This window comes from Theileria orientalis, chromosome 3 (assembly GCF_000740895.1).
Source record: "Theileria orientalis strain Shintoku DNA, chromosome 3, complete genome".
NCBI classification, from domain to species: domain Eukaryota; phylum Apicomplexa; class Aconoidasida; order Piroplasmida; family Theileriidae; genus Theileria; species Theileria orientalis.
In genome coordinates this window covers 172,235-194,789 of record NC_025262.1, presented here as the reverse complement: position 1 = coordinate 194,789, position 22,555 = coordinate 172,235, and the positions used below count along the sequence as shown (strand labels likewise).

The window sequence follows — 22,555 nt, the reverse complement described above, 5'->3', positions numbered from 1 at the left end:
TGGTAGGCCTAGTTTTGAGTTAACCTGAACAGTCTCGCAATGGAAGTTAGTCCAAGCAAATATCCTCGATCAAGGGAACCCACGTTGTATGATACGTGCGATAAGTCGATGATAAACACGTTGTCCCTGTGGGACTTGGCGGTGGCGTCGAACACGAAGAGCAAACTTGATCCGTAGAGCGCCAAATTCGTCTGGTTCTCGAAGATTACCTTCAGGTTCTCCACCTTCTCCGTGAACTCGGCGACGATCGACCTCCTCTGGTCTTCGTTCTGCGCAGCCGAGAAGTACAGCTCGAACATCTCGAGCAGCTCCTGGTCAGACCGCGCGTTGTACACCACCTGCTGAGGGACGTACTCGCCCGTTTTCGCGACGGTGTCCCACTTGAAGATGCCCGAGATGTGGAATCCGTGCGTCTTGCAGGACCTGCTGCTCGCCTTGATTTCCTTCATGGTCCTTTCGCACGGGTCGGTGCAGTCGTCGCCGTACAGCCTCGTTCCCATCTTGAGGTCCATGACGCAGGGCACCTTCATCCCGTAGAGTGCGTTTTTTACCCTGATTGCGCACTTTTTCCCGAGCTGCCAGTTCTCGAACACGTAGGGCTCGAATAGCGCCGAGCACTCGGGCATGTGCTTGATGAGTTTGAGCGAGTACTTCCACCCCTTCTTGTCGACGCTCGACTTCTGGTTTTTGCTCTTCGCGCTGTCCTCGTGTTCTTGGTTGTCTTTGCTCTTGACGCCGCCCTTGTTGTCGTGATTGTCTTGGAGGTCGTGGTTTTCTTCGTTCTTGACTGTTTTCGAAACCTCATTGCTCGTAGTGCCAGAATTGTCCTCGGAATTTAGGGCGGCAACCTTCTTGAGGTTATGGTTCAAGGCCTCAAGGCTTTTGGTACCGTTCGGCATTAAAGTCGTGTTGTGATTCGGAGTAGTCGTCCCAGTGTTAATCGCTGTGTTCTTGCCGGTGCTGCCGTATTCCTTCGTAGGGTTGGTCAGCCTTATCCCAGTCCTAATTATGCTCTCTGGCCCGTTGCCAAATTGTAACTTGTCTTCGTCAACTGGTTGATTATAAATCTCCAGGGAATGCCCGTTTTGCTTGTAGATCCAGTTGAAAAAATCAATTTCCTTCTTCGAACACAGCTTAATTACCTGTTTTCTGTCGCCGTTCAGTGGCAGTATCCACTGGTTCTGGTGCCCCCCTGCTATGACGAACTTGTTTTTATCCACCTCATATGGGTACTTGTAGAATTTCGGCTGTGCGGGCTCTTCTTTATCCGGGACTTCTGATTTCAATGTTAGCTGCTTAGCGTTGGACTGATCCGTAATTTTCAGTTCCTTCAACTCGTCAGCTATGTCGTCCAGGTCGAGCAGCTTACGCAGCTTGTTACACACTGACACTGTGCTGTCGAACACGTGATCATCCGTGCACTCGATTACGTACTGCTGCTGGTTACCGAATCGGTATTCGTACGTGACGAGGGTCTTTATCACTGCCTCAACGTCTTCGGAAAGTCTGTGGAGGGTGTATCCTCCCTCCAGGGACAACAGCAGCCTCCCCTTGCAGTGCTTTTCTGCTAGTTCACACAGCTGTGCTGTGGCCCAGGAATAGCCCTCCTTGTCCAAATTGCACCCTCCTAACAGATCGTCCTTTGCTGCGTCAAATCCGGCTGAAACTATAATGAACTCAGGCTTGAAACGCTGCAAAACTGGGACAACGACCCTGTTGAAACAGTGAACCAGATCCGAGTTGGTGAACCCCTTCTCGAGTGGAATGTTTACATTATATTTACACCCTTTTCCCACGCCTATCTCATCGCAATAGCCTGTGTACGGGTAAAAAGACTCCTCTTCGGTGCCATATCTGTGTAGAGAAATGAAACAGACGCTGTCGTCGTCGTAAAAAATGTCCTGCGTGCCGTTGCCGTGGTGCACATCCCAGTCGACGATGGCCACTCGCCTCAAGCCGTGTTTGCGTTGCAGATGCCTCGCCGCTATGGCCACGTTGTTAAATATGCAAAATCCCATCATCTTATCGGGCGTGGCGTGATGGCCCGGAGGCCTCACGATGGCAAAGCCCTTCCTAACGGGATCTTCAAGACTGGCAAACTCCGGAGCCGAGCTTGAGCTCACTCCGGAAACTCCACTTTCAGGCCGTTGAGGATCTGACTGAGTTGACCCAGAGTGACTCTCAGACTTAGATGTTTCATTTTTAGATGACACATTTTCACCTGATTCTTGTTTAACTAGCACGTGGTTAATAGATTCTTTAGAGAATAAAATTTTGAGGGAGCGGGGGCCGCTTACGTGGCCCGTTGACCTCATAATTATGTTACAAAGTTCCAAAAGACCTCCGACAGCCAACTTTGCCACAGTTTCAGACTTCGGAGTCATGTAGGTTTCAATGTCCAGAGGATACATGAAGAGAGTTCGTTCATGATTATGTGACTGGGTTCTGCGTGATGTGAGTCGAACCAGCTGTTTAGTCCAATAGGAGATTTGATTCAAGTAGTTTTTGGTGTGACAAAGTAACAAACTACTGGTGGAAGCCTCAGTGCAATCGACAGGCTGTAAAAGATCCCATAAACAACAGCCAGGCCCAGAATCAATCACAATTTCGGACTCCCTAATGGTTTTTAGAATGGATCTAACCCTTTTGGGAGTCTCCACGTGGTAATCGGAGGATTCTGAGTGCGAAGTGCCGGCCATGTGATCCTCATCACACGCTATGGCAACGAACCTTCTATTCAACACTGATTCGGGCATTATTTAAACTACATTTGGTTAGGAAAAAAATATGTAACAACTTTATCAAATAAACATAGATAACCGATTTTTTATGAACCAATGTGGTGTATGGTTGCACTAGAGAACTATACAATATATCATCATTAAGAACGTAAATTAGTGGATTCCAGTTAGAACATCGTGGAAAATGAGAGATGCAGCCCCTGAATAATATTTTCTGAAGAGCGCGCCCACCTAGGTAGTATTCTCTGGAGTCCCGATTTCTGAACCAAACCAGTGCCCTGAGATTGCTTAAGGTCAGCCTTCCGTTCAATTTTTCATCTAAGTTGCAAATGAATTTTGTGCCCTCTCACCTCCCAAAACAGATAGTGTGTTGTAAACACTACCCAGTAGCGCGTCCAGTTTTACAAGGCCCACCCCGGAGCTAACGGTGTCTGAATAAAGGTGAGCATTTGGGTGTAAACCTTTTGAAGTTACGAAGCCGATCATTTCCCTCGAATTTTTAATGCCTCTCGTGTTTATCTCGGCCAAAACCCTCTGAACCAAGGCTTGGTCCAAGGTTTTCGAGTTTTTGGTGTGTAGCATGGCCTTCAGGTTCGACAATTTGAACTCATCATGAAACGGCTCCTTTATCCTCATGTAGCTCGTCAGCGTAAAGTTCCTGTTTAAAATCCTCTTCAGGTCCTCAGGGGGAATTGTTTTCAGGTCATTCGGCTCTGCCTTGTGTAGCCTACTCAGGAGGTTCAAAGCTCCCTTGAATGAGCTTAATTTCACGGCGACATAGTAGTCACTTCCCAATTTAAGATTAAGTCCGGGCTCCGATGTGCCCTCACCTTTGTTTTCTCTGTTCTTCCCCAGAAGTTCAAGCGTTTGATCCAGTAGTCTCTGGACGTAAACGTTGTGCTTGTTGTAGGGGAAATTCGTTGGTCGTAACACTTTGAAGTCCTCGTTGGTGGGAAAATGATACAGGCCTAAGACACTTATTAAATTGTCAATAAGAACCTGAGCACAACGAACTAAGAAGAAGATGCCTGGATTTAAAAAGCGAGCCCTGAGAGCTCCTAAAGTTCTTAAGTTCCTGGAGGTCGAGTGTGAAATTGAGCGTCTGCTCGTTCAAGTTTACTGGCAACACAAAGGCGTTGTTCACCCCCAAAAAGGAGTAGTTGACCCTCTTGTTCGCAGGCCTCAGAATGTACTTAACCATTTCACTCCTGTAATCAAGTGATTAGAGACTATGTGTTTAAACAAAGGTGCACAACTGTATTTACACAATTTAAATCAAATAGCCCAAAATACCTCAATAAATCATTGTAATAGCGTTCGCCGAGCTCAGTTTCCGGGAAATCCTCTGGAAACGAACACACTTGGTAGTGGTTCATCATAAGTTGCCTCTCGTGTAATCCGAAACTCAGACATCCATGACGATTCAACAGTCTGTTAATCATTAGCATTATGTGTTGGAAAATATCCGTATCTGACCAAATAGTCTATTATAATCAATAAGTATCTATCAAAAGGTCTAAATGATTCATACACCCATAGTTGACTTGCATTGCTATTGGACGGCATTAGCACATCTATTCCAAACGGCTGTGTGTTCCTAAATATCACCAATATTGGTATTTTAGGTTCTCCTAAATCACTGCTATCGTCTCTGTGATCATTAACATCAGCTGCTTCCTTAGTTTGTTCATTATCATGTTCCTTTTTGAGTGACTTCTGTTTAACTTTATCTGCCGACCTGCTAGAAGTACTCGATAGAGATTCCAATAACTTTTCCACTAATTTAGAATAGTCTTTCCTTCTCCTGGTTCTAAGGAGATTGTTAACGTTGACTTGTGCAGGTGTGGATTTATATTCATAAAACTGCAGTCTTTCACTGCTCAATTTAGACTGATCTGGCTCTAAAATTACAGATTCAGCGCTTTCATTTAACTTGTTTGGCCCCCAGGATGATAGTTTACAGTTTCCATGCGCTTTGGGAACGCTGATAAACAGTGGCAATGTTAGCGAATTGCCAATATTGAACCGACTGTAGTCCAGCGAGTGCCACATTCGATTGCACTCAGAATAGTTTACGTCAACCTTTAGCACACTTTTCAGTGCCATAAGTGACAACGGCCCAAAAAGTTCAAATTTGACCAGGTTGTTAACCTAAAAAATAATTTCGCCGTCAGTTACTTACCTGGTCAACTTTAAGCTCCTTGTTTTGCGATAAAATACTGAACAGTTGCGATATAGATACTGGATGAACAAATAACCAAATCGTTCTCGTCTCCTCCGAGTCTACATAGTTTATGTTCTAATTTTCTAATGTTTAATTACCTTTTTCGGGGACCCATAAATAATTTACTGGTCCTATCAATTCATATTCGTCGTTCACTTCAAAGAATTTGTCAGAATTCTGTCCATCCACATCCATGTGATCTTTGTTGGTATCAACAGACGGCTCATTTCTTCGTGAATAGCAGAAACATGAGCCCCTTAAATTGCCAGAAGTGTAAACTTTTTGAAACATCAGATAGTAGTCTGAAAACACGTGCTTGAACCCATTTTTCAGGTCTTTCATCTCTCCTGTGACTGACAAAACCTCCAAATAGGACCGATCATGAATTACACATCTCTGTTTCAGGTAACGTAAAAAGCGCCTTTTAGACTTCTGTGTAGGCGTTAGCGCCAGCCTGTACCCCCAAACGCTATCCATTTTAAACCTTTTTGCGTGATACAGGTGCGTTTCAAGCCACTTGTTCTTCTGGTACCTCTTCTGATATTCCTCTAACCTATTCAACTTCTTCCTTTTATTTTTTTTAATCCTTTTAGAGGCCTGTAATGCATTGTGAACATTAGATGCGGCTTATCAATAAATAAATTGCTATATATAAGCGTCTGTGTTACCTTGGGAGCATTTTTGGTCATTTCTCTGAGGATGTGTATGCGAATATTTTTTGGAATCTTAAACGGATTGTGCGACATGGCCCTTCTCCTCATTACAAAAGGCAACTTTTGAAATACCCTCTCCTGTTTATCATTCTTCTTCAGTATCTCAAACATTTCATCGATTTCCTGGTGTCGAGATTGAAGGAATTTTTTAACATTAATAATTTCCAACTTATTCACATCTCCGGGCTGTTTCCCGGAGAATATATTAGAATTTTGGTTGGAAACCATTTTAGGAAAATATAATACAACAAACTAAGACATTATTAATGAAAATAAAACTGAATATAAAAAATAAACACTGTTAGATGGTGGTATGTGGAGCGATTGTGTAAAAATCAAATACATATATGTGAATTAGTCTAATTTGTAAAATAATTTTTAAATATCATAGAATGTGTGTTGATATTTTAATATATTTGATTAAAATGGTTTTGTGTTTAAAATTTTAGGATAAGAAAATGAAATGAACAGAAATGTTCATGTAAATTTAATCATTCAGATTATCGCAATATTAAGAATTTGTACCATAGAATGCGGATTTATAAACCCGAAATTTGTAAGTAATCTTATTTAGCCTCTAATGTGATACAGGAACAAAAAGCGTTCGTTACACATTTCGGAAGTAAATTCAAGAACAGTGAAATTGGATCGACAGTTATCGCAAACCTGCCCTTTGACCCGGGAGGAGTGCAAACAACGGAAGAGCACGTGGAAGATTTGAAAAAAGTGTTTCTGTTCAACGTGGCCCATAAGTTGAAGGACGGAAGAAAACTTTTGGACTCATACACAGTTCCACTGAGTAAACAGAAGCTGGCAGTAGAACACTTTAACAGATATTTCGCAGAAGGATACGAACCGAAGGCCAAAAGATTGGAGGAAATAATAAGTAACTTTGAGTCAACCAAGAGTGAAATAAGTGAAACGGTGAGAAGCATACAAGATGTGTTTCTGTCGGAGATTTTGGGAAAATATGAATATAAAGAGGACATTACAGACCAGGAAGCGCTCTCGAGGCAAGTGGACTTGATGTATGCCGCGGACCTGATGGCCTCATACATACTGCTGTTTACGAGGAAGATGGTCAGAAGGGTCCTATACAAGTTCATATGGACCAAATTCGCATTTTTAGACGCAAATAAGGAGTACCTGTGCTGCAACTGGATAGTAAACGGAGGAGTACACGACACGAACCTGCACAAAAAATTTACCCTGGAGGAGCTGACAAACGAGGACCTGATAAACATAATAAGACTCCACAAAAACTACCTGACCTTCGTAAAGGTTAAGTCGAGAAGAGTGCTGAGCATGCTGGATAGAAGCGCACTGCTGTCGATATTTCAGACAATACTGATGAGGTCAATATGGGCACACTACGTGCACGAGCCGTCAAGTCTATCAATAGAGAAGCCGAAGAGAGATGAGGAAGAGGAAAAAAGGCCGGAAGAATACGTGAGCCTGATTGAAGCGGAACCTGAGGAGGAAGAAGAGAAAGGAGAACAGGGGTACCTGGACAACATATACGAGTGGATGATAAGATATAGAAATAAATTAAACAGTAGCAGAAACGTGAAAGGAATCAACTACCTAAACAGCGAGGAGTTTGATCGCCTGAAGGAATCACTGAGCTCAATGGAGAAGCTGCTGGTGGAAACGGCGCCGAAACCGGAATATAAATCGACAAAAGCAGGAAGAACAAGAGTAAAGACGGACGAAGATAGCAAGAGGAAGGAGCTGAGGCAGAGCCTAAAGGCACTAATAGAGTACTACAAGGACCACTTGAGGACAGTAAGCGGAATATACGGAAAAATAGAGGAAAGGCCGAGAGTGGAATTCCTGAATAACCTAGTGCGCTACGAAAAAAATGTCCTTCTGAACATGGTGGTGGTGTACCTGTCAGCAATACCGGAGCTTAAGCAGATAAGAAGCAAGCAAACGTACCTACACTACATGACACTCAGCAGAATAACGCTGGTGAAGCTGCTGTATGTTGCACTTATGAGGACGAACGCAGCATTTGTGCCACTGATAAACCACTTCTACAAATACGACTTCAGCTTCCTAAGCGAGGAGGAGACGAGGAACCTGGAAGAGAAGATGATGAGGGAAAGAAAAGAAATAATAGAAAAAAACAACTTCACGCTCGACACACAAGTTGATAATGGGATGGATGCTCCTGATGGTGATAGTGATGGTAATAGCAACGGTGATACCAATAGTGGCGATACCAACGGCGACGTTGAAAGAAAGGTGGAAAAGGAGGACATATTGATATTTGACTTGGACGAATTGGAAGGGCTGATAGATATAAATGCAAAAGTAAATAGGAATATGCAGAGAAAATGGACGAGAATAAATAGAGAGTCTAAGCAAGTGATGACACTGGGAACGAGAAGAACAGAAGAAGTTATTAGATCTATTTTGAAGCATCCACCGCATTATAAGATAGTACTGCAGTTGTTGAATGAAAATCAATATGATAATGAAGTAATAAAGGAAAATATAGAATACCTTAATGCAAACAGTAGTACAGATGAAAGAGAAGAAAGTGGAGGATCAGAAGGAGGCGTGGAAGAAAGAGCGGAAGAGAATGTTCATAGAATGATAAGAAATAAGAAAATGGAAGTAATAGTGAGTTTGATGAAAGAAGATGAATTGAACAAAATGTACTACCAGTTCCTGCAATACGTGTACCCATTTAACACAATGAACCCATCAGAAAAATATAAGGAGTATTTGGAAGATCAGGAACTGGGAGATGAAGAAGTGCAAATAGAAAACGATAACATAATATTCAGTACCCTGAAAGGAGAAGTGAATGAAGAAAACATAAATGAAATGATATACAAGTGCGCAAAAGCAGAAGCAAGTAGAAAGTACGCAACACAAAGAGAAAGTATAATATCATATCTATCGAAAACAGTGGAAGAGAATGGAAAGTGTGAAACAGAAGATGAAGAAAAAATGGAATCGGACAAGGAAGTTGAAAAAGTAATGAAATTGTCAGAAAAAACGGATATAGAGTTGATAGAGGAGGCGAAGAAGCACGTAAAGATGCTAGAAGAGGATCCGAGAACACTTAGAATAAAAATGGAAAACTGCAGGTCATTAGGAGGAAGAGCAAACGTGTTTACAATACTGCCGTCCGGAAAAAAGGAAAACTACAGAAATATGACACTGCGAAGCATGGAAGAAGACGATAAAGGGTTTGAAATCAATAACGTGGTGATTAGGAGGAAAAGAGAAGAGCCAAGAAGATATAGCAATCACATATTTGATGAAGGACCTAGAGAAAAAATAGAAAAAATGGAATTCGGAGAAGATTTAGTGGAAAAGTGGACTAAGCTGGGCCTGAACGAGAACGTGGCGAACGCAGCAGTGTCATACATTGCACACCTGTACAACGAACGGCCAATCAGTGCCATGGATGACGACTACATTAACAGCATCAGTGGTGTGGGTGACTATAATAACGGTGGCCTGGATGACATGAGTAAAAGTAGTGGCCTTGAGAGAATATCTGTGGAAAAAAGACAAGTGGTTCAGCCACCAGTGAGGCCAAGCCTAATACAGATGCTAAGTATACCGGAGATGCTGAAAAAGGAAAGGAAAAACATGGTGATATGCGGAGGAGTGGGAAGTGGAAAGACGCTGGCGTACATGCTGCCAATACTGCAGAAGCTGAAGGAGCACGAAAGGTGGAAGCTGAGAGAGCCGTCGTCACCAAGGTGTATAATACTGGCGCCAACGTCGGAGCTGTGCGACCAGATAGGTAAAGTGGTGAAGGAGCTGTCACACATGGTGAAGATCTCGTCGGAAACAATCTCGAAGGACTGCACAGCGAAGGTGATAAAGAGTAAGCTTAAGGGGCTGGTGGACGTAGTAGTGGCAATGCCGTCAAAACTGCATAAGTATAGAAAGTATATGAAGCTGAATCAGCTGAGGTACGTGGTGATAGAGGAGGCAGACTGTATGCTTAACGAAGGGTTCTTTCCACAAGTGTACTCAATACTGCAGCAAACACCGAACTATAGTCGACTAGGAAGAAGGAGCGCAGAAGGAGGGAAGCAGCAAGTTCAGATAGTGCAGGTGGCGTCGAATATAAGTTATCTGAAGTTCTTCGAGTCAATACAATCGTCGTTCAAGAAGTTCCTCCATAGAAATAGCCTAATAGAAGCGAAGAAGAAGAAAAAGAAAAGAGAACGAAAGAAAGATGACGAAAGCAATGAAAATGACGAGGAGCAGGAGGTAGTAGTAGTAGAAGAAGAAGAAGAAGAAGAAGTGTTGAAGAATGGAATGGAAAAGGAGGAGAAAGAAGAAGGAGAGTATACGGTAAACCTGGCAAAGCTCTTTGGGAAAAATAAGAAAAGAGTGGAGTTGTATAAACACATACTGGATTACTACTTTTCGCCACTCAATAAGAAGAAAAATGAGACATTTGTGTACAATGAGAAAATAATAGAAGATATAGTGGGAAGTTACAAGGTAGTAGATGAGATAGGAATAACGAGACCAAGAAAGGGGATCAGGCACATGTTCGTGCCATCGAACAACGAGAAGGTGAGAACACTGATAAACCTGCTCAAGTATGATTTGAAATACCAAAGTCTTCGAGAAAACAGCGAAAGGGGCCAAGAGAGTGAGGATAGGAAGATAGTGATATTCTGCAGAAAGGTAAAGGCAGCGATAGCAATAGACCACTACTTGAACGAGTCGGGATACGAGCCAATAACAATACACGGAGAGATGCCGTTTAAAATGAGGAGGAGGAACTTTAGAGAGTTTAAGAAGAGGAGAACGTCGATTCTGGTAACGACGGAGCTGATGAGCAGAGGACTTAACCTGGACGCAGACGTAGTGGTACTGTTCGACTTTCCACTCAACGCAAACGACTACATAAGGAAGTCGTCACTGTTGATACACACGCCGTTTTTAACACACAGTCCACCGCTAAATACTACGCCGTTACTAAAAGGCGCTCAGAATCAGGTATTAGAAACGGGTTCATCAGGCTTAATGGAGCACGGAAAGGCGAGAGAGAGGCAAAAGATATGCATAGGATTGATAGATAAGAAGGACGAAGTGCTGAGCGAAGCAATAAGAAGAAGTTTGATGGTGGACTACTTTCCACTCAATAAACTGAGCAGCAGAAGGAAGGACTACAATCACCTGACGGGAACGCTGAAGTACCTGACGCAGGCAGGATGCTACTATAAGTTCATGAAGCACCTGAGAGAGCTGAAGGTGGAAGGAACGTTCGACGCGGAGCAAATGCACAAGTACCTGGACAGGTACAGAGAACTCGTGAAGGAGCAGTTTGTAAACAGCTTCAAAAAGGTTAAGCTGAGAAGAGTAAGAATATGTAAAAGGAGAAGAGAGCTGATGCGAAAGCTGAAGATGCTGAAGAAGTGGAACAAGGCAATAAGGCTGAAGCAGAGAATCATATCGGACCTGGACAGGAAAAAGAGAGAAAAGGACTACATATACGTGGGCCTCACGAAGGACCAGAGAAGCTGCCCGCCGATGAAGGACCTGAAGAAGGTGCGCTACGAACTGCTGAAGCTGAAGCTGCTGAAGGGCTCAAACAACGAAAAGATACTCAAGAGGTCGCAGAACCAAATATGCAAGTTCATAAACAGGCTGCAGACGAAGCTGGTGGAGAGATTGCACCTGCGCTCGAAGCTGCAGGACCAGTACGGGCCAACGGCGCTGGAGGAGTCGCAGGAGCCGAGGCCGCAGCAGGTGAGCATATTCGAGCAGGTGAAGGACAAGCTGGAGCTGATAAGGAGCGAGGACAGAAACAAGAACGTGCGAAGAATATGCTCACTGGTGTAACCTATTTGCTCAAATTAATGTCTACAAGTGCGGAGTTCACGGTAAATAACATGTACGGATTCATGGTTAAAAAAGTGTATGGATTCATAATAAATTGAAACGTGTATTCATGGCAAAATAAGGTAAAAAATGTATGTGCTCAAAAAACTGAATTAAAATGCGTTATCAATTCGCATCAATTGAAACCATAATAATAGTTTACAGTAAAAATTAAAAATCAAAATCAGCCGAGGATAAAACGAAGAGGCTGTTTAGAAAAGGAACTTGTTAGCAGAAGCAAAGTTTACTCAGCGGGAGCAGGGGCCTCGGACCTGTTGGTGGTGTTGGCAACACTGTTGCTCTGAGAAAGAGACTTCAGACGAGACAAGTCCAAGTCAAACTGAGGATTCTCCTTGGGAGTGGACCTGGTGGAAGGGTGGTCGTAGCTTATGGTGTGCAAGTCGCTGGTGAGAAGGTCAAGCTCCTGAACAAGCTCAAGGTCGTCAACCTCAAAGTTGCGACTGACGACGCCGAGACTCGCAGCAAGCTCGTTTAAGTTCTCCTTGTCGGAGTCGGAAAAGGCCTCCAACTCCTCCCGTTGCAGCTCCTTGTTTATCTCCTCAAGCAGCTTGGCGCCAATTTCCAAGTTATGATTGACGTCGGCCTCCATCTGAAAAGTAAAAGTGAAAATGTCAACGTAAAATAAAAGAATATGGGATATATAGATGTAATTTTTAAATTTTAAGCGAATAAGAAGCTATTTAGGGAAACGTACAAGTGCGGTCTCAGTTTCAGAAATGAGCTCAAGAATCTTAAATGAAAAATCCTCAAGCACAGTTAATTGCTTAGAAACAAGAGCTTTCCTCTTCAAAATAAATAAGGCCTGGTCTCTGTTGTTTTCTTTGAGAAATTTTAAACATAAATCGTTAAAATTAGCAAGCCGGGCCTCGAGCTCAGTTTTTTGTTGATCCAAATCATCTAATGTAAAATAATTAGTAAAAATAGTAAGAATTAAATTAAAAGTATAAGTATTAAATATGTGCGATTGTTGATTGAATAATAAACGAGAAGAATGTGTAATTACCTCGCTGCGCCTTCAACTTTAAAATTTGGGCATTAGTGGCAGACTTTGATTTACCGAAACAGTTAAATAATTTAAAGCGTCCCATGGTAAAGTATAATTTATGAAAATAGATCAAAAATAAAAGTAAATTTGGGAAAATATAGTGAAAGTGGTGTTGATCAACACTATCAATTATCAGTACCGAAATAGAGTTAAAACTGGAGAAATGAAAAGTTTAGAAGAAAAGTACAGTGATGTAGTCTGTAAGTTTTAAAATAAATGACCCTTCCTCAGATGCCGTCTCGGATCTCTACTCGCACTCAGAGCTGCAGAGAATCATGGAATCAAACACCAGAGCGGTAAGAATGTAGACCAATAACGAGAGACTGAAAGAGAGACTAAAATTAAAATACGTTTAGGCATTTAAGGAAGTTAACCTGGATGTGGATAAGCACGTTATATATTTCAGGCTGTTCATATACCTTCTGCTTAACGGAGTGGGAGCGTACACAACCTTCTTCGTCCACGTTGAAAAGACCAAATTCCTAATGAAAATTATGCTGGTAAGGGAGAAAAATAAACATTGATTATAGTCAATATTCTTCTCTGTCGTGTTCGTCTACACACTGTACGACAAGGTTCTTTTGAAACGTTCGCATTTCATAGTAAAACTAAAAGTAAGCCCAGGGCAATCCACACGAACGTGTAGAACTGTAAAGTATTCATATGGTCGGACGTGAACAAGAAGGACGGCACGTTTGAAATAAGTAAGTTCGAGGCGATTAAGCAGTGTTCAGAGTATAAAAGGTCAGGATTCAAAACAAAGAAGGAGGTGTACTCGATACCTCTGGGAGAGCTGTTTTTCATTAACGGGCAGTGCGACTACAACCACTTCCTGAAACTGGTGCAAAAGCTTAAGCCGAAAATTGTGGCTCTAGACTCGAAAGACAAGAAGAGAGACTAATATCATAAAATATATGTAAATGACCGTGAACTTCAATTTGTCAGTATAAATGAGTATTTAAGTAAAGTACAGAGAATAGATTAAGTTAGTTTCCTCTTTCTACTGGGCTTGGGAGCTGAAAAATAGTTATAAGCTCGGTGAGTACCTCGAGGGTTCCCCCGGGAGTAGAACGTCTGAAGAAGCTTAATGGCCTCGTCGGAAAATATGTGGCCCTTGCAGTTCATTTTAGGCAGATCTCCGTTGCTAAAAAATCGTGATTTAGAGTTTAGAGGGTGTAAGCGTAGATGAGAGCAGTGGTAACCTTTCGTGAAGAGACAACACAGACCCGCAGCCTCCGAACTTCTCGTTGGCGCATCCATAATAAACCTCGGTTAAGCCTAGATGATGTAATCCATTGGTATGTAAAATAACTAAATCTGCTAAAAGAAGGTCACAATGACCTGGCATTGGTGATCTAACAGAAAATATAAATGACTAAAGTTTTTGCTAAGAAATACCGATAAGTTGCAAGGCAGTTGTGCACATTATGCAAGGCTCACAGGTGACGAAAAGAGCAAATTTGGAGGTAAACTCCCTCAACTTGTGGACGTCAGCTGCAGACCTGTGGCCATTAGGCTCCATCTCAATCAGCTTGTTTATCGCCTCAAGCTCACAGTGCCAGGTGGACTGAAGGTTAATGTGTGTGTTGAGAAGTCTGAGTACATTGTAGGTCAAGTTGGTGGCGTTGGAAGAGGATACGACCACCTGTTTGGTGTCCTTCGAAACTATAATACAGGCGACAGCGACTTCCTCCCTATCTAAAGCAACTTTAGCCTAAAAGCGAATTAAAAGGAATAAAAATACTTCATCGAGCGCTGTTTTCATGAAAAATTCAATCTCCTTATCAGTGAAATCTCCCATCAAAGCACATTGACCAAACCATCATGTAAACGAGTGAAAAGTGTTAAATAGTTAATTAAAACTGTGTTAAGAGATTAAAAATACATTAATAATGTACATTTTACAAGTAAACTTTAAAATGTGTAGCCTCAGTAAGACCAACTCAGAATCCAGTGAGCACAACACACTATAGAATCCTTTATTGCCTAAAACAGTAATAGAGGATAATAATGAGTACAGTGATATCTTAAATACATGTCTACGTGAATGTGGAATAAAAGTGTACCTTGTATTCTGATTTTGGCGAGTTTGGCTTCTTCATATAAAAGTGCGGTGACGCCTTCTTGAATACATACAGCATGATGTCGATCCCCCTGTGGAATGAGGTAATGTAGTACTGCTCAGCCTCCATTTTCGCATTGTGCTCCGATGGAATGAATCGAAACCCTGTTTCCCTGTTAATCAGACTCTTGAGCTTCTCTGGAGGATCTGTAACGGCGTATTGGAACATGTCGACGCCCTTGAACATCGGATCGTACACCCTTTTGTCCCTTTGCTTAAGGAAGCGCGGAGAATCGGATGATAGGACCCGGTCAATCAGATTTGTCCTATTCGACTGGATGACCATGGCGGGAACGGACAGACCAACCAGCCTCTCAAAGTCGATCTTGCAAGTGTCATATAGCACAACGGACTGGAGAAGCCTGGAAACGGGCTTGATGATGTTTGCGTCCTTCTCCTTCATTGCGGTCCTGTGACTTTGGCTGAGTTTAATGTTTTTCAGTCCGTCGAGAAGCTCATCAATCAAAGGTATGGACTGCCGTCCAATCAGCTCTTCGGCCCTCTTGGTGCTGAATTTTTCCAAAAACTCGCCCATTTCATCCTCACTTCTCACATTTAGTCCGCTTGTGCCGCCGCTGTTATTATTATTAGCGTCAGGACTGCTACTGCTGGCCTCGTCGTTGGCCTGTTGAGCATGTTTGGTGGCCTTACAGGAGTTTAAGTAGGCCGATTGGTATTGCGATATTGTTTTGTCCATTGAACGTTCAACGTAGTTGAGTAAGAGGTTCCCCTGCTCACCTAAGCCCACTAAGCACACTCGATCCACCTTGTAAACGCTTTGTATAAGCTTCAAGAGCCTGTTTAAGAGGCCAAAGTACCACTCCTCGTTATCGATGACTGGGATGTCTGGGACGAAGACCAGGCCCTTGGTGTTGATTGCCAGTTCGTCGGCAAGATAGCGTATGTTCTGATCAGTGTAGCCGGCCTGGTTCGGTAGAATGACCGTGGCTGTGCGGTATTCGTCCTTCAGCGGAATCTTCTCGATGACCTTCCCGGCGCAAATATCATAATCTCGCTTGAAGGCAACGAAGTCGTTGATAGTAACTGAATCTAGCTCTTCAAACCTGATGAAATTCTTGGGGACTCCCATGTACACTCGTAACTTGCCCTTCAACATGGATTCGCTAATGTCTTCGCCCTTCAGGGCCTCTTTGCGCCTCCTCTTTTTATCTAGGTTGCTCCTTTCTGGATCTAGCACAAATATTGGCTGATTCTCATCACGAACGGAGATTGATTCAATTATCTGAGGGTACTCCGATTTTTCATACTTATCGATGTCATTGAGCAGGTCGTTGTGTTTGTACTCCTTTACGTGCAGTCCTTTAACCTTCTCTTTGGGCACCTTATATCGATCATCAAAATCCATTTCACGGGCTTGATCCACTCGTTCGTCCTCAAAGTTAACCTGTTCGTCGTTATCAAATATGCCTGAACATGGGTGAATTAATTGTAGTTGTACCTAGGGTTGTCATCGGCGAGTCTTTGAAAACACTCCTGACATCAGTTACGAACCTCTCTTCTTCCATAGGAGTGTAGTACTTTAGTGATTTTTCAAGCTTTTTCAAAGAAGTTCGGTATGCCTCCACTTCATCCTTCACCCAGCTCCTGAGCGGAACCTCCAAAAAGAACCTGCACATCTCGTCCTCAATCGCCACATCCTTAGAGTCTCGCACAAAGTCCTTTCCGAAATCGAACTCGTTAACTCCTTCATAATTTTCGTCAAACTCGTCCTCTTCTTTTTCTAAATGATTAAGCTCTTCTCCCTCAATTTCTTTTTGTCGCTTTATTGACTCAAGTTTCTTCTTGATGTTTTCATCATATTCCCTCTGTAGTCTATCCACCTGCTCTCTAAACTCCTCGCGAGTGGTATTCTCGTCACAAACGATCTTACTCATGATGTGTTCGTACTTGTTCTTGGTGGACTTTTCAACTATTTCCTCTCGGGTGTATGTGTTGGAATTATTGTTCTCATCGATCAGAGACTCTCCGACTTCATAAACACTGCCGAGGCACAAGTCTGAACTGGAGGTGTCCGGCACGTAATTTTTTATGCCAACAGGGTCCAAGTGTCTGTAAATGGATTTATAGTCAGGCATCTTTGACTCGTAGTATTCAGTAATCAGCTCCTCATCGGATGAATCAACGGGTTCGTCATCAAACCAATCATATTTGGCAAGATCGTCTTCGGGTAGGCCCTTTTCTAACAGTTCCGTATGAGCTGAAATCAGGTTCGATAAATCCTCATTGATGTCACTTTCGGCTGTTTCAGCTGTTTTTTCAGTCGCTTTTTCATTAGAATCTCGGACATATTCTAAACTAATATCTTTATTGTGATTTTCACCGGATTCTGGTACTGAATTATCAAGAGAATTTAAAGAATTAACTGAAGTATGCCTAACACATCTACCGTCTATCGACCTTCCATAGTAATTCGATATATATCCGAGCTTAAAAGTATCATTGTATAAATGAGGGCTTTCTATTAAATGGTTGCGATGTGTAATGGTCTCGGAGTGTTTATATGGATAAATTAATCCATAGCCCATTGGAAGAAGAATGGACTGATTAAAGTTCATTTAATACTTAAAACTACAATGACACTTAATATTGTTGTTTTGATTATGTATATTAAAATTTTCCATTTAAAAAAATTAATAGAATCCAGCTTAACTAAATCAATATGATGTGTAAATTGGAGTGGAATATTGGTATGGTGTGTTCTAAGGGATGTTATTTATAAAATTTGTAACATAATAATGTATGGATAAATTAGTTAGTTCTGGAATTAAAAAAACAGCCACTAATATTACTGCAACATCTAGGCCATTCGTGGATATTAAACAGATTAAGGTATATGCTCATATGTGCCTACACATTTATTAATTAAACTATAGTACGTTTATTATAATCAGTTTCACATAAAATTTAATAATAATGATAGTGTATTGGAGGTAGAGGAGGGAATGGAGCGTTGGCTTTCTCGAAGCACGGCTCTCATCACTTGATGGGACCAGGCCTCCCAGTTGGAGGAAGAGGCGGAAAAGGAGGTAGCGTTTTCGCTGAACCAGTGAAAAGGACAGGCGAAACAGTTGATTTTAGATCAATCCCCTCAGTGGTAGTGGCTAAAAATGGTTTAAACGGAAAGGTTTAGTTTAATAAGTTCACATGTGTACGGTTTTAGGGCAGTAAAATTAACGGAAATTCCGGGACAGATGTTATATTGAAGATGCCAGTTGGCACACTAATATATAAGTATGAGCCAGTGGGCATAGTCGAAAACTGGAGAGATGTGTGCAAAGAGTGGAACAAAGAGCTAATCGCAGACATAGATTCATTGGTTTGTTGTATTTACCGCTTATTTGTGCAAAATTAACTGATCCATGATGGTGAATTCTTAATTTATGTATGATCCGTTTAGAACCATGAAAGAATATTGTTAGCATCAGGAGGATTGGGAGGATTAGGGAACAATTTAAAGTAATAAAACCTTAAGTAATTGGAAAATATAGGAACCCATATGAATCTGAAGATGGAAAGGAACCAGAGGAAAATTACTATGTAATTTCAAAATAGTTATATATGCGAGTGAACAAACGTTTATGACGAAAAATAGGAAATTAGACTCAAGTTAATAGCGGATATTGGCCTACTGGGACTCCCTAACGTGGGAAAATCTACTCTCTTTTCATCAGTAAGCTGCTGCTACTGACAAATGATGGCGTAGGTGACCAGAGGTAGCAGTAAAATAGGGGACTATCCGTTTACGACCCTGGCACCATACGTAGGATACATAAGATACAACGACGGTAACTTCAACTGGAGTAAGTGATGTCTTAGGAAGGAGCATAAGTGTGGTTGACTTGCCGGGAATTGTGGACGCCAGTATAAATAACACGTTTTTACAGCACCTTGAGAGGGTTAAGCTCATTTTGTACCTAATTGACCCCTGTAATCCGACTTACGGGTGTATAGACAATTTTAACCTGTTAAGGTGTGAATCATAGCGATGAATGGCTATCTTCACTAGTGTTGCTATAACTAATGAGTGTACAGAAACCAACTGACTGAGCACAATTTGAATGAAAAGCCCTTTGTGGTCGTCACCACGAAAATGGATATAGCGTCAAAGATGTCATCAGTGAAGGCAGACCAGTTACAACAATACGTAAAAATTAGTTATATACAGCAGATAACTATGCCAGTGCGTATTGTATCATCCTGACGATAATTAATAGCTGTACTCTATTGGTATCAGAAGCTGCGTAGTGCCAATAAGTGCAAAGTACAACATGGGACTGGAAAGTAAGCTTTAGTTGAGATAACATAGTGCAGAGCTGGTGTGTGAGGTTCGAAAGCAACTTGAGACTGCAATATGTATATAATTTGATACAAGTAACGTGTTTTGTTAAGGATACTGACATAACATAATATATTTATATATACACATCCATGTACACATACTCATATATATACTCATGTATATATATACAGACATGTATACGTATACACACACAAGCATATATGTATGTGTCAATGGTGGATTTGATATACAATAAACACGAATAACATACATCCTAAAAGGAGATTATGGGATAAAGTTGAAAGGAATTGCAGTGATTAGTCCAAATAGTCGCATATTGAGTCCTGAACGACCTTGGGGAGAGTGGCAAATTCAATACGCCATAAGCAAGTGCATTCTTTCCCAATTTTGTCAAAGGGCCGGTCGAAACTTGAACCGGAGGGCGTATGAATGGGGCATATGGTGTGGTACTGGTCATAAAAATCGGTGATGGGGTTGGGGAACTTGTTGGGGTCAAAGTGCAGCTTCGACTGCCTGAAGATCTTGCAGCCGGGCGGTATGGGGTACTTCCGGTTCTGAATGTGCGTCCTGTGAGGAGAGTCCACGGGCACGAAGAGGTGGTAGTTCGCGTTGAACAGGTCGGACAGGAGCAGGTTCTGAAGCTTGCGGTACCCGAATGACAGAGGGTTCAGCTCCCTGTTGAACTGAAGCATGAACTGCTGCTTGAGCTGAGCGAGCACGAGTCCGTTTCTCCTTCCGTCCACGAGCAAGGATACGATCTTGAGCACCTCGTTGATGGACGAACAGACCGGGTAACGCGACTTCTTGACCTTGGGAAAGAGCTCCTGGGCCGTCTTCTCGCAGGCTGCCACGGGCAGCAGGATCCTCTGCGCATAGACAAAAATGCCAGAGTAAATTGCGAGCTGCACCAGGTGTACCACCTCCCCCAACCTCATGTCCTTGAACGCCTCCACCTCGTTCTTCAGGCGCTCTGCGAACGCGTACCTCCCGCCGTTGAAGTCCTTGTCTTCCTTTTCCTTGTTCCCGTTAACGGTGGCTGTGTTCTGCGTGCTTTGGTCATTGGAGGTCAAGGAGTGGCTGTTGGTCAGAATCGAGGACGCGAACGTGTTCAGTTGCCTCCAGTAGTAGTCGCTGTAGTTGTTTACGGTTGAGTGTGTGTCCACAAATCCCCTAAAGTTATGGGGCTCGTGGAGCAAGTACACTACCCACCCCATCTCCCCCTTAACGCGCAGTTCTATTTGTAAGCGGACTGCATTTTTACAATGCAGTGACACGTAGGCCACTTCTGCTGCGCTCCAAAAGTTGTCACAAATCGAACGCTTCATTTGATTCGCCACATCACCTACATTTTCCATTACAACGTTGTGGGACACGTATTTACACCATGTTGTTAATATAATTTATGCTATTATAGGTATAGTAATTTGTAGGGAAATGGCCCCATCATGTGACTAATATTGTGGTAACGGGTCAAAATCTTCTGTGTATCAACAATACCTAAATATGGCTTAATCCCCTCCTTGTATAGAAACTGGACTGACTCGATCAGGCACTTTTCCAGGTTGTTGAAAAAGTTCATGAGCGCCACCTTGTTTGTCTGAAGACTCGTTATTATGTGCTTCAGCCAGGTGTTTTCGATTTGTGGGAGCAGATTTCCGTTGTTCGTCCTTATCCAGCTAAGGCCGCCCCTGCGCTCTGTCATGCCGACGAATCCATTTTCTATGGAATCCTCCCTCAAGGTCTGGTCATCTGAGAGATCTTTTTCAAAGTCTCTACTGTCCAGTCCCCTTTCGTATGCGTAGTCGAACCCTGATAAACCTAGGTCCAGGTGCTGTCCTGATTCTAACAGGTCCCTGCTGAGGTAGTTTCCTTGGGGTACGAATGGTATTGCTGAGCAGTTTAGGCCTGCTGTTGAGCTTTTGGGAGCGCTTATTGAACCATTGAACGACCCCGAGGGTGTGCTATGTGCGTTAGAGCTGTTGTTGATTGAGTTGTAGGAAATATAGTTTGTTGCTGTGGACCTATCAGTGGCCAAGCCAACTGATGAATCGACTGGACTTAACTTACTCTTTTCGTTTATCCTTTCACTCTTACTCTCGCTTGACTCGAGTAAATCTCGTAGTGTCAATTGCTTAATATCGCTAAAATTTTCCTTATTGAGCGTTAAGTTGTTGTTTGAGTTGATTTTAAGTGAACAGTTGTTTGATGTGTACGTATTATTGTTTACGGTAAGGCTGTTTGTTGCATTATTCTTATTATTTATACCGTTTGAGGCGTTTGAATTGACTACGTTACGATTGATGACACTTATATTTTGTACATTTGTTGATGTGTTAATCTTACTTTGTGTATTAAGATTATTAGGATCCATTTTTTGACTCCTTAGGTTACACATTAACTGTCATTTTTATTTTTGAAAGATAGAATAATTTCTTCTATTTGCTACATTGATTTGTTTACAACTATGTTGTAAGCCATAATTTACACAAAATTCAGCTTTTATTTCAGCCAAAATTGGAAAATAACGATATAATACATTTTATACTTGGGGAAAAAACAACTATAACACAGGTGAGATTTAGTCTAAATTTCAACTGAATCTTTGATACAATGTTATTTTATTTTGTTTTTTACGATAAACAAAGAATATATATTCTACAATCCCCCGAATTCTCCATAAAAATTAACTGAAAAACTTCTCCCAAAAGGAATCTATTAAATCTTTAATAAATTCTAGAACCAAAATGTGTAAAACAAATCTTCATCATTGAAATATTTAAATAGTGTATACATTAATTTTTTTATATTATTTGCAAGATTTATCTATATGATAAATCACAACATCACACACAACCGAACGATGTATATACACATCTATTCAGACAAGGCGTTAGAAGATATTTTCAAAAATACTTTTTCAAAAGAAATACAGATTTTAGAGAATAACTAACTTTTATGTGGCTCGAAGAGCTTGTAAACCGCCTTCCTCCCCAAAATGAACCAACAATACTTTGCTATATTAAAAGTCAAATAATATACTAATAGCCTATTGAAAAACAAATAATTTGATAATAATCGAAGAAAATAATTCAATTTTCGGCCTAAAAGCAACAATATGTTCTTACCAGCAAAATTGATATAATTGTGTAAATAATAAACAAACTAAGTAATTATATTATTTAAAATACATAAACAGTGTTTAAATATTCATTTGGTGTTTACCTTTAAATTTTTGGTTCGAGTTGCAGTTTATTCATAATTTTCACTGCATCACTTGAGTGTTATCTTCTACCTATTTACAACTATATAATAACCTTTGAAACCCCTAAATTAGATTATAAGTGAGCTTATTAATGAATAGAGTTTATACATCTTGTGACTTGAGTAAAATAATGAGTACCTATTTATGTGTAAATACATGAGAAAAGGACCATGTGGAACATATAACAAATAATTTAGAATTCTTTTAAACAGGAGTAGTTCTTTTAAGTTTAAAA

At 41.6% G+C, this 22,555-nt stretch overlaps 9 protein-coding genes across 9 annotated transcripts; 3 read left to right on the top strand and 6 right to left on the bottom strand.

The window, feature by feature from the left end:
* Positions 1 to 8: 8 nt before the first annotated feature.
* On the bottom strand, positions 9 to 2,756 carry TOT_030000085 (uncharacterized protein; the record flags this gene model as incomplete). The annotated part of the gene is made up of 3 exons (XM_009692829.1): positions 9 to 662; positions 801 to 2,073; positions 2,161 to 2,756. The coding sequence occupies 3 exons, from the start codon at positions 2,754 to 2,756 to the stop codon at positions 9 to 11; spliced, it is 2,523 nt and encodes an 840-aa protein (XP_009691124.1).
* Positions 2,757 to 3,059: 303 nt separating this feature from the next.
* Positions 3,060 to 5,906, bottom strand: TOT_030000084 (uncharacterized protein; the record flags this gene model as incomplete). The annotated part of the gene is made up of 8 exons (XM_009692828.1): positions 3,060 to 3,709; positions 3,741 to 3,949; positions 4,035 to 4,172; positions 4,273 to 4,392; positions 4,456 to 4,892; positions 4,924 to 5,024; positions 5,064 to 5,562; positions 5,634 to 5,906. 8 exons carry the CDS (start codon positions 5,904 to 5,906, stop codon positions 3,060 to 3,062), a joined length of 2,427 nt encoding a protein of 808 aa, XP_009691123.1.
* Positions 5,907 to 6,141: 235 nt separating this feature from the next.
* On the top strand, positions 6,142 to 11,510 carry TOT_030000083 (uncharacterized protein; the record flags this gene model as incomplete). Its single annotated transcript, XM_009692827.1, has 7 exons — positions 6,142 to 6,234; positions 6,270 to 7,829; positions 7,938 to 9,823; positions 10,046 to 10,210; positions 10,241 to 10,261; positions 10,298 to 11,368; positions 11,408 to 11,510. The coding sequence occupies 7 exons, from the start codon at positions 6,142 to 6,144 to the stop codon at positions 11,508 to 11,510; spliced, it is 4,899 nt and encodes a 1,632-aa protein (XP_009691122.1).
* A 283-nt stretch (positions 11,511 to 11,793) lies between these two features.
* Positions 11,794 to 12,658, bottom strand: TOT_030000082 (uncharacterized protein; the record flags this gene model as incomplete). The annotated part of the gene is made up of 3 exons (XM_009692826.1): positions 11,794 to 12,159; positions 12,265 to 12,467; positions 12,574 to 12,658. The coding sequence occupies 3 exons, from the start codon at positions 12,656 to 12,658 to the stop codon at positions 11,794 to 11,796; spliced, it is 654 nt and encodes a 217-aa protein (XP_009691121.1).
* Positions 12,659 to 12,727: 69 nt separating this feature from the next.
* Positions 12,728 to 13,516, top strand: TOT_030000898 (conserved hypothetical protein; the record flags this gene model as incomplete). The annotated part of the gene is made up of 6 exons (XM_009692825.1): positions 12,728 to 12,815; positions 12,847 to 12,911; positions 12,972 to 13,115; positions 13,146 to 13,229; positions 13,262 to 13,319; positions 13,350 to 13,516. The coding sequence occupies 6 exons, from the start codon at positions 12,728 to 12,730 to the stop codon at positions 13,514 to 13,516; spliced, it is 606 nt and encodes a 201-aa protein (XP_009691120.1).
* Positions 13,517 to 13,596: 80 nt separating this feature from the next.
* Positions 13,597 to 14,416, bottom strand: TOT_030000897 (uncharacterized protein; the record flags this gene model as incomplete). The annotated part of the gene is made up of 5 exons (XM_009692824.1): positions 13,597 to 13,759; positions 13,818 to 13,893; positions 14,014 to 14,182; positions 14,219 to 14,329; positions 14,360 to 14,416. The coding sequence occupies 5 exons, from the start codon at positions 14,414 to 14,416 to the stop codon at positions 13,597 to 13,599; spliced, it is 576 nt and encodes a 191-aa protein (XP_009691119.1).
* Positions 14,417 to 14,654: 238 nt separating this feature from the next.
* Positions 14,655 to 17,313, bottom strand: TOT_030000079 (conserved hypothetical protein; the record flags this gene model as incomplete). The annotated part of the gene is made up of 3 exons (XM_009692823.1): positions 14,655 to 16,165; positions 16,197 to 16,585; positions 16,646 to 17,313. The coding sequence occupies 3 exons, from the start codon at positions 17,311 to 17,313 to the stop codon at positions 14,655 to 14,657; spliced, it is 2,568 nt and encodes an 855-aa protein (XP_009691118.1).
* Positions 17,314 to 17,497: 184 nt separating this feature from the next.
* TOT_030000896 (uncharacterized protein) lies at positions 17,498 to 18,959 on the top strand (the record flags this gene model as incomplete). The annotated part of the gene is made up of 9 exons (XM_009692822.1): positions 17,498 to 17,587; positions 17,679 to 17,882; positions 17,919 to 18,074; positions 18,156 to 18,214; positions 18,247 to 18,295; positions 18,351 to 18,428; positions 18,462 to 18,543; positions 18,575 to 18,730; positions 18,784 to 18,959. 9 exons carry the CDS (start codon positions 17,498 to 17,500, stop codon positions 18,957 to 18,959), a joined length of 1,050 nt encoding a protein of 349 aa, XP_009691117.1.
* Positions 18,960 to 20,466: 1,507 nt separating this feature from the next.
* On the bottom strand, positions 20,467 to 21,429 carry TOT_030000077 (conserved hypothetical protein; the record flags this gene model as incomplete). The annotated part of the gene is made up of 1 exon (XM_009692821.1): positions 20,467 to 21,429. The coding sequence occupies one exon, from the start codon at positions 21,427 to 21,429 to the stop codon at positions 20,467 to 20,469; it is 963 nt and encodes a 320-aa protein (XP_009691116.1).
* Between the last annotated feature and the right edge of the window lie 1,126 nt (positions 21,430 to 22,555).